This window comes from Merops nubicus, unplaced genomic scaffold, assembly GCF_000691845.1.
Source record: "Merops nubicus isolate BGI_N331 unplaced genomic scaffold, ASM69184v1 scaffold42758, whole genome shotgun sequence".
Lineage (NCBI taxonomy): Eukaryota > Metazoa > Chordata > Aves > Coraciiformes > Meropidae > Merops > Merops nubicus.
In genome coordinates, this window is record NW_008624558.1 from 1 (window position 1) to 10,396 (window position 10,396).

At 42.8% G+C, this 10,396-nt stretch overlaps 1 protein-coding gene across 1 annotated transcript; it reads left to right on the plus strand.

Annotated features, from left to right (window-relative positions):
• Positions 1 to 165: 165 nt before the first annotated feature.
• NFS1 (NFS1 cysteine desulfurase) lies at positions 166 to 10,191 on the plus strand (the record flags this gene model as incomplete). Its single annotated transcript, XM_008945398.1, has 12 exons — positions 166 to 211; positions 409 to 525; positions 1,188 to 1,271; positions 1,914 to 2,066; positions 3,059 to 3,152; positions 4,085 to 4,219; positions 5,504 to 5,661; positions 7,069 to 7,174; positions 7,377 to 7,458; positions 8,906 to 8,989; positions 9,116 to 9,205; positions 9,828 to 10,191. Coding segments are annotated over 12 exons (1,213 nt in total), but the record flags the coding sequence as incomplete, so codon positions are not given.
• Between the last annotated feature and the right edge of the window lie 205 nt (positions 10,192 to 10,396).

Here is a 10,396-nt window from a genome sequence, read left to right on the forward strand (position 1 = left end):
GCGTCTGCGGGTGCTACAGGGTGGCAGCAACGACATCTGGGCCTCCACCGACATCTGCGAGGGTGGGCATCGCTTTGGGGGGCAGCTAGATAAAGTTCTTTAACCAAAATACTTACCTCTACGATTTTTCCTGACTTTTTAAGGCCCTTTATTTCTTTTGCTCAGGAAATACTGTTCTTCCGTTGTCATCTTGATGCGGATCAAGCTTAAAGTGAGAAAGCACAGAACATAATTTGCCAGAGCCTACGTTGTTTATACTGTGCAGTAATTTCAAGTGTCTGAGATGTGGCCTGAGCTAAACCTAGCCACTGCAGCAGCAGTGCTGTGAACCCTGGGGCAGAGGTGGCCTGTGCTAGCGTAGAGGGGACAGAGGTCCTTTTCCGTTCCTGAGGTGTTTGTGTCCTGCAGGATCCCAGGGTCCTGGACAGCATGCTCCCGTACCTGACGGCGTACTACGGGAACCCCCACTCCAGGACCCACGCCTACGGCTGGGGGAGCGAGGCTGCCGTGGGGGAGGCGAGGCGGGCCACGCCTACGGCGGGGAGAGCGAGGCTTCCGTGGAGCAGGCGAGGCGGGTGAGTCTGCGCTGCAGCCAGGATGTCTGCCTGCTGGCAAGGGAATTCAGCATCAAAAGAAAGTGAAAAGCAACAGCAGGACTGTTGTATTGTGTCCGTTGTCTGTGGGTTGTATTTAGCAGCTTCCTCTTTGCTTGCTTATACTTTAGCAGATTTGTTGCAAGAAAAAACAGTGAGATTAAATCAGTTGAAGTGGCAGAAACCAATACTTCAGGCAAAGGTGCCTCAGGACTTTTTGTTTCCTGAGGTCACAGGCGTGCTGCTGCACTATTTGGGCTATCTTCATGTTTTATCATTCTCCTAATCTTAGGAATGGGTCTTTGTCGTGTTTTCTAGAAGTGATATGTACTGGGCTTTTGTCTACTTAACTTTTATGTTCTTTCTTGAGAGGCTAATGCTTCACACCACTACTGCTAATCGGTATGAATTCCTTGTGTATTTTACATTAATGAAGATACACAGGCTGCTATACCTGTAGCATAACTTCTATATTAACTGTAAGCCTTTTAAAGCTTAAGGGGGTATTCCTGAAAACCTTTTGCATGTGCTTTGCTGTGGTGAATTCATTGTATTTTATCTTGCCAAATCAAATCTATATTTCTTTTTTAATAGCAAGTTGCGGATTTAATAGGAGCTGATTCAAGGGAAATTATCTTTACTAGTGGTGCAACAGAATCAAATAACATGGCAATTAAGGTAAAACATTTATAGTGATATTTGTTATGTTAAAATTACATTATCAAGAACTGTATGCTTCTCTCAACAGTTTAAAAGTTAAGATGTTTGCCTAGTTAGCAAATATGTGCGTTCCTGGACTTACTCCTTGTGGTGTTCCACTAGGAACAAGTGGAGAAAACGCTGGGATGTTTTGGTGCCCAGCACATGGTTTTCAGGACAGTGTATAATACTCAATGTTTACCTTACATGCAATAAATATGGTCCTCCTACTCCTGTAATTAAAATCTTTATCACAAAATGTAGTGGAGACGCTGATTACAAACTTTTTTCTGACTAAGACTAGGTATGGTGTGTGGTTGTTCAGACTTCTCATTGTCTATGACTCTATTATTGCAGGTGTCTCTTAAAAAAAGTATTTCTGTTAATAGTTTCTGAAATGTATTAACATTTTCACAGGCTTTTTGAAAAGTGAGGTGCTTTTAAAAATAAGTGCTGATGGAAATGTGTAGTGTGAAGTACTTGTCATACCTCTGAACTTTGTGACTTGGAGGCAAATGAATTGTATCTGAAAAGTCATTTCTTATTTCCCTTCATTTTGTGTAGAGTTTGTTTTCTCAGTGGTCTAACAGTGAATTTCTTGTTTGTGGATTGTGCTGACAGGGTGTTGCAAGGTTCTACAAATCCAGAAAAAAACACATCATTACTACGCAAACAGAGCACAAGTGTGTGTTGGATTCCTGCCGCTCCTTGGAGGCAGAAGGTTTTCGGGTCACATATCTACCTGTTAAAAAAAATGGGCTCATAGATTTGAAGGTAGGTTGTTTACGGACAAAAAGAAAATTAAAATAGAAGAGGCTGTAGCTTCAGATGGGATGACAAACGTCATAGGGCAGAATGAGAGTCACAGTCAAATCCATCACGGTCAGAGAAGGATTTTCTGTTCTCTCTGGTGCGCTAGACTTTCTCAACCAAAAAGTCCTCCTCATCCCACCGTTCACCTGCTGTTGTTCACACCCGTGCAGCAGAGCTGTTGCATAACCTGTGGAGAGCCTGGTACATGACTACAAATGGAGCTGGCTTTGATAGAGGAACTAGTGGTGAAATTTCATGACCTGAGCTACTCAAGGCATCAGACACAGTGATAATAATGCTACCTTCCAATTGCTCTCCATGAACTGACCCTCTGGGGTGTACTGGCTGCAGTCCTGGCGTTTAGAAGCTGCTTATGCTTCTCTCATGGTTTGTCCTGTAATACAGGATGGTGTCTTGGCTATTTCTAGCCTTGTCCTCTTGCCCGGAGGGATGTTGTATGTGTCTGGTGGGGCAGGGGGGTGAGACCTGCAGGCACAGCAGCAGTAGTCGTGTTCTCTGAGAAATTTGCTGGCAGACTCCTTGCGTGCATGATGCTTTCCTGTATGTACTGCAGTTCCTCTGTAGCCAACATCACTGTGCCTAGATGTTGACTCGGCTGTTTTGTGGGTGGGTAATTCGTTAAAGAAAGCAGTGCAGAGGAGTGTGAGACATAGCAAAGGCCTGTTCTGATTGTACTTAGTCAGGTCGGGTGTCAGGGTACATACCAGGGTCAGGGCATACAGAAATGCAATGGATCACACTCCTTCCTAGGGGAATTTTGTGTTCACGTGGATTAGTGCTCTCACCAGCACTGTTTGTCAGAACCCAAGGGTTTTGTTGATGATGTGCTAGGCAAGGGGCTGGTGGTTAGTATTTGCTAGCAAATAGGTGTTGCACGGGAATCTTACTTCTGCTGTTAGTCATAATGTTTGTCTGTTTGAATACTTCATCAGGAGTTGGAGGATGCCTTCCAGCCGGATACGAGTTTGGTTTCTGTAATGACTGTGAATAATGAGATAGGAGTAAAGCAGCCAATTCATGACATTGGTGAGTACACCACAGCTTCCAGAGGCCAGCTAATGCTGCTTCTGCTTCATTTTAATTAACATTTTCATACCTGAGTGCTACTGATGCAAAAGATTAGGTGTACTGTAGTTAAGGAATAAATATTATTGCTGTCCCAAATACAAGCATACTTTAAAAGGGAAATGAGGGTGAAGTTCAGTCCTTTAACAGTACGTATTGCAGCAGTTACAGCCTTGTTGTGCAGATTAGCTGTAGTGTTTCTAGTTTCATTCTGAATTGTACAATGGATGAACAAGTTGCACTGAGTAACTGGGCAAATTCAGTTTACATGATGTAATGGTTTATTGAGCACTCTTAGTGTTCAAGAGTGTGTGGTGTTCAAAATGTGCAGAATTTGGGACAGCAGGGGATGGTGAGCACCACACCCCTTCTGCCCCCAGTATTGCCATACATGGTTGAATATACATTGAAGCATACATACACTGAAGTGTACATACACACTGGAGGTAAAGCCGGCTTGTACTGTCCTGGTGTTGAGAAGAAAAAGAATCAAGAAATAAAAAAGCCATTTTGACTAGCTGTGGAGTCATCACTGTGGGAAAGCTTGGGTGTCCTGTGCAGCCATTTGTACTGAAACCTGATACGTGTAGGTTTGGAAACAATCTCGCTTCTTAACAGCAGGAGACTCTTTAAAGTCTCACCTGAGAAATTCACCCTAGTCTTACCTGCGGACCTGACTAAACCTGTGCCCAGTGAGGCCTCAGCTGGAATGACCCTATGCAGCTTTAGACACTTTGCAGTAAAAGAAACATGACAGCACTCGTTTCTTCCTTTGTCACCTTAGAACTGGTGCCTACCCTAAACTGATGCTTTAGATTTGTTGTTGCAGTCGCTGGAATCATAATGACTAGATGAGAGAATGTGGGCTTCTTGCTTTTGTGTCCTTACTGCAGGTGAGATCTGCCGCATGCGGAAGGTGTTCTTCCACACAGATGCTGCACAGGCAATTGGCAAAATTCCTGTGGATGTCAATGACATGAAAATTGATCTCATGAGCATCAGTGGCCATAAAATTTACGGGCCAAAAGGTACTTACTGAAATGCTTTTCTAGAGAATTGTTGTTTCCATGCCCACACAAGGTACAAAGTCAAACCTGTTTGTCATAGTGACTGTTACTTAAACTATAGAAAATTATTCTAAGACTGGTATTGGACTTCACTGAAGGAAGAAATAGTATCTTGTAAGGGTGTCAGCTTTAGGAGGAGTGGCTTTTCAAGAGTCATTTGCTTGATGTAAAGCAGCATTGATGCTGAAACAGTTGAAATTAAATCACTGGATTGTAGGGCAATGTTCAGACCCAAGTGTAACTTGTAACAAGGAGATTAAAAGGTAACTGGAAAGTTTAGATTCTTAGTGATTTTGGTTGTGTTCTGCTTCAAATGGCTTCTCCCTCTCAACCCCATTTGTGCTTCTTCACCTTTCTTAATAATACAGCTGTTTATTTTCTAGTTGACTCCCAAATAATAAAGGTTCAACTATTATTACTGTCACAGTCCATGTAGTTTGTGACACTGGATGTAGAAAGACAGGTTTGCTGTATGTTGTGTGCTATTTGGAAACAAAAGGCAAAATTATTATTTTTTTCAATATGTTTTCTTCTTCTGTGTGACCTCTCCTGAGAGCTGAAGATGTACCTCTGGACAAGGACTGAGTTTTCAATCAATAACTTTAGGCAGTTGGCAAACATACATTTTCACAACGTACTATGAACACAAGTTGCAGCCATTCTTTCTGTGTTGACAGTGGAAAGCAAGTTTCTATGTGAGGAGACCAGAGTGTAAATCTGGGTGGCTGTCAAAACTGGCTTATCTAATATGTCTGTTGGAATCTTGTGCCACTGATGAGTCTCCCCAATACAAAGAAAGGAAGAGGACTTCTGGGATTGGTGCTGGTCTGGTAATCTCGGAAAAGTTCTTCTAGAGCTCTGAGTTGAAAGTCAGTAAGGGAATATCAATGCATGAAATACCTGCGCATAAAAACTTCAGTGCAAAGGGATGAGCCCCAGCTGTGCACAGAGATTGTGATAAGCAGGAGAAGTACTGAGTCCTTGGATGGCTGAAGCACACTGTGAGAAACCAAGCTTCTCCCGTGGCTGAAGCTCTGAGAGTGTGGATGAAGAGAACATGAACAGTGGGAACAGACACTTCCTAGAAAATATTGTGCTTCTGTATATGTTTGCTACATTTTTCTCCAGTGAGGTCTCCAATTACCTGTTTGCTGTGGGAGTATGGAATGTTTCCAAAGCTTGGAAAGCTTTTCCATAATTTCAGAATTGTGCCTGTGTACTAAACCTGCTTTCCTTGTTTCCAAGGGGTTGGTGCCATCTATGTTCGCCGTCGCCCACGCGTCAGGCTGGAGCCCCTGCAAAGCGGGGGAGGCCAGGAGAGGGGACTGCGGTCTGGGACTGTGCCCACTCCGTTAGCCGTGGGCCTTGGGTCAGCATGTGAAGTGGCACAGCAAGAGATGGAGGTGGGTGGGGGAAGATACTTGTCCTGCGTTCCAGCAAATAATATAACAGGGCCAGTTAGGTCTTAGATCCCTTAGGTCTGTTTGTGTCTATGTGCCTGAATGAAATTTGATACTTCTGTTATAACATAAAGTAAATGTTTTGAGATCTTCAAGGATGTTTTGGGGTAATTGGTAGTTGATTTTCAGCTTTCTTAAGTTTCTTTTTTCTTGAAGTGGTTTGAATCAATAGGTTTACAGTTGACAGTTTCAGTGAAATACAGCTTTAAGTGCTTGTACTCATCTCTCCGTTCTGCACACACGTATTAGCAGCATTTCTGAAATGGAGTAAGTCATGTTTATGTAATGTATATTTAAAAAAATACTTCCTAGTCCATTGTCGTACCTATTAAAGGTATACAAGTTCAAGTTTACTGCAGCTTTGCAACTAAGAATTTATCTTTTTTTTCCTAGCTCAGACACTACAGATCAATTGTTAGTTCTGGTGTCTGAACTTCTGTGTGCTGCTGCATCTGTTTGTGAGAACCAATGCATTCTTAAAGCAGGAGTGTAAAAATGCTTTAGTATAGTGCCAGTGGGATGCATAAGCCAGACATCTGTACACATAGGATCAGACTTCTTCCTGGGAGGCAGGCAGGGATCTGCTGTCTGAGCTGGATGCTTACGGAAGCCTTGTTACAGACCGGAGAGCCCGCAGAGCCGGAGTTCTGCACGAGCCTCAGGTCTGGATTCTCCTCCTTGCCTAGCAGAGTTTTGGTGTTTCTAAACCACATAATATTTGCGATAGCCTTGTTTTCTTCTAAAGCTTTTCAAGCATGTAAACAAACAAGCACAAATTACGTGCCTGCGCTCGTGCTGGTCCCATGCCTTACTGCTTTTTCAGCACAAGTGACCGAATTTTTTAGTCTTGAATGAGACGCTGCACACGGGCAGCTCCCATTGCCTGGGTATGTGTTGATAAAGCTGAGTTCACAATGATTTGGAAGTCCGTGTCTTTGTTGTACAGTTTGAGAGCTCTGAGGGAAATACGGGGCACTTACTGCATTAGATGTCCTTTCTTGTGCTGCAAAATGTGTCACCTCATGTATTACCTACCCTGTCTTTAAACACAAAGAACTCGGTGCTTTTATGGAAGCAAATTTGGCAGCTTGTATATAGAGATCTTTCTGAATGGCTTGGAAGATTTTTGAAGGCTGAGCTAGCTAGGACCAAATTGGTAATTGTCTTTTAAAGCATTCTTTAGAGTAGGCAGTTTGACAATTTCTTTTTAAGTTTCAGATGTGTTCTTTGCTTAGTCTAACCAAACGCAGCTACTTCAGTCTGCTCATGGTAGGTGATACAAAGCAGTCTGAGTGAGGTCAAACTGTGCACAATTTGTTATTTTGGTCTCTCTTATGGTTTCTTTGCTAGTATGACCATAAGCGAATCTCACAGCTGGCAGAACGACTGGTTACAAAAATAATGAGTGAAGTTCCTGATGTGGTTATGAATGGAGATAGAGACCATCGTTACCCAGGTAACATCAGCGAAACCCTCAGCCTGTTAGAACTTTTTAGCTGCTTGGTGTTAATGGCCATGGATGAATAATGCCGTTCACTACATAGCTACACGTTATGCAAGTATTGCCATGGGGTAGGGATTTGCCCTAGATTACAGTTGATAGAGGAGTGGTGGTTTGTTTGTTTGGTTTTTTACTATTTTTATTTATTTGTATGCAGGATGCATCAATTTATCTTTTGCCTATGTGGAAGGGGAGAGTCTTCTGATGGCTCTGAAAGATGTGGCTCTGTCTTCAGGAAGGTAGGTGAAATGTGTGGGAAGGATAGCAGTATATTTGGGAGAGAAAATAACATCTGCTAGTAGAGGTACAAACTAAGGAATGTCTGTGCCCTGTATTTGCATATTCATTTAACGAGTCAGCCTGGCATTGATTACATTCCAAGGTGGTGTTTCTGTGAAGTGGCACATTTCAAATGAAGGTCAAATTTACTCATTCTGAAAGAAAAAAAAAAAAAGTAAAAGAAAAATGTCAAAAACCAAAACAAAACACAATAAAACCACCACAACCCAAAAGCAGGAGAAAAAACAACCTAGAAGTTCCTACCTGCCAGCCTTGCAGACTGGCTACCTCTGTCTGAGTAGCCTTGACTTGCAGCTGCCCATGACACATTCTGAAGCCTGTTAGCATTTGAGCAGCTTCTGTCCTTCAGCAGAACGAACGTCATGCAAGTGGCACGTAGTAGCTAGACTCTGACAAGGCTGGACAAATACCTGAGTTAAATTAGCTCATAGTGCTTGTGTTTCATGCAAAAGTAGCAAGAAAACTGAAGGTGGTTTTACAGAGCTCTGATTCTCCAGGAGTGGTGAGTAACGTTTCGTTACTACGACAAGCTCGGTGCTTAGGATGAAGTTGATGGACTATAAAGACACCTTCCTTCCCTCACCTTTGAGAACAAAGCAGTCAGCATCTCCTCATTAGGAAAATGCTGGCACTAGAAACAGGAAGAACAAGCTTCCACGTGACTGTCTCTGAAGCTGAGCACTTCTGTTATTTGAAAATCTTTTCTGAGGCTTGTGTGCCAGCGAGCTGTAAGCTCCCGTTCCTGCTGCGTGTTGCTACCTGTGAAATCAAGTAACGACATGTAACCAGTTTTGCCTACTGCTTCAGAGTGGGAGTTCTTTGAACCCATGACTATAATTAGATCACCTTGCTCTAGATTCTGCTGTGCACTGTTTCATTTATTTGTTTTGCTGCCAAAACAGCAGCTTTTGAAGTCTTTCTTTTTTAATGTTCCTATTGATATGTTGCCTTCTTTGGCTAGTCCTGTCTTGGCTTGTTTGTATTTTTTTTCATGGCCTTCACTTGGGCTACCTTTTTGTCTGCATTTCTGCTGCTTCTGGGATTGTATTTATTCTTACTGCATTGTCTGTGTTATCTCTTCATACCTCACGCTCCTCACTTATTACCCTCCTTCCCCTCTATTGCCTGCCCATTCGCTGTCCTTTTCCTGCAGCAGCAGAAATACCATGCTGCTTGCTTGTGTTCACTGGTGCTGTCAACGAGTAGAATGAGGAATTCAGATGGGGAAGCTGGTAGAGATGGTTGTAAAGAGTCATAGTAATGTTGCAGTGTTACGTGTCTGGGGGTGACCTGCTCTTTGTTGGAGGAGGTTAGTGAAGTGTTACTTCAGTGGAGCATCTGCACATGAACAAACGTTGGACGTTTTCCTGCCTTGCCTTTCCCCAGTGCTTGCACATCGGCTTCTCTAGAGCCTTCCTACGTTCTGCGGGCAATTGGAACAGATGAAGACTTGGCTCACTCTTCTATAAGGTGCGTGTAGAGATCTTCCCTAATGCTTCCAAATAATTGTATTTTCTGCTAAAAGCAGGTGGTGGATTTGTTCCATCCCTCCATACGCATATTACTCTAGTCCTTAATGGTTTTCTTTTGGTTTAGATTTGGCATCGGTCGTTTCACTACAGAAGAAGAAGTGGATTATACAGTGCAGAAGTGCATACAGCATGTTAGAAGGCTGAGGGAAATGAGGTGAGCCATCTTATTGAGCGTAAAGGCTTCTTAGGTATGACAATCATTTGAAGAGTTGGATTTAATTGAAAGAAATTGTTTGCTTAAAAAATCTAGTGGTGTCTCTGTATATAAGCAAGCAGTCTTGCCAGAGTGGGTAGCGGGCCTTATCGTAAAAAGAGTGATGAACTTTTAAGGAAGCAAACCTGATAGCAAACCTTCTCCCAGATCCTGCCTTTGTCAGGGGAAGAATACAAACATCGCAAGCACTTAGGGCAGTACCCAGAAGTTTCTAAGCCAGAGACAGTATTACTGAATTTATGTCCTGATAAGTTGTGTTATGTTGGTGAAACTGAAAGACTCTTGACTGAGCTGGACACTTGTCTAAGAGACACAAGTACTTTATGCTCAAAGTGGGAGCAGGAAATGAAGAGGAGCACCTGACCTCTCACCTCCTGTATTTTGGGCTGAGAACATGTTTGATGACTTGTCATCTGAAACTTACTGGGTTCCAGAATGAGAGGGAGGATGGATAGATAGTTACCTTCTAACGTCTTCTGTAGCTGATGAAATTGTCTGGGTATTGCTGTTGATGTTATCCCATGCATTTTAGGTAGGCTTCATTTTTCTCCTTTCTTTACAGTCCTCTCTGGGAAATGGTGCAGGATGGAGTTGACCTTAAAAGCATTAAATGGACTCAGCACTGAGAAAACATCACTGTCCATGGACTAGATGTGGATGTGGATTAAAATGCATTTTCTGTACATTCCTGAACAAATTCTGCAGCACTTAGGTATTTTTTACACTTGCAATTTGACTGCAAAACTACCTTTTCTGATCACAAAGTCTAAGAAGTCAAAAATTAAAGTAGTCTCTGTTCTGGAGAAAGGCAGGATGATCTAACAGCCATTGCTTTATACTGACACAGAAATTTATGCCAAAATACAATTTATTTGGAAATACATTTTCTAAGAAGAAAATGCAGTCAGTGTGTTACTCCTGGGACAGTCGAGTGCTGGTGAGAGGCTCAGTGTAAAACATCCTGTGTTGCTGTTTGCAGCACAGATCTATTGTCAGGCCTTTGCTCTTTCTGAGGCAAGCATCCTACAACAGCAGCTGTTTTTTTGCCACTCAGATGGGTATACTGTGAGAAATTCTCCAGTAGGCAGAAGGCTGGCATTTTAAAGGGAAGGGGATGCCTCTGTGTGTCTG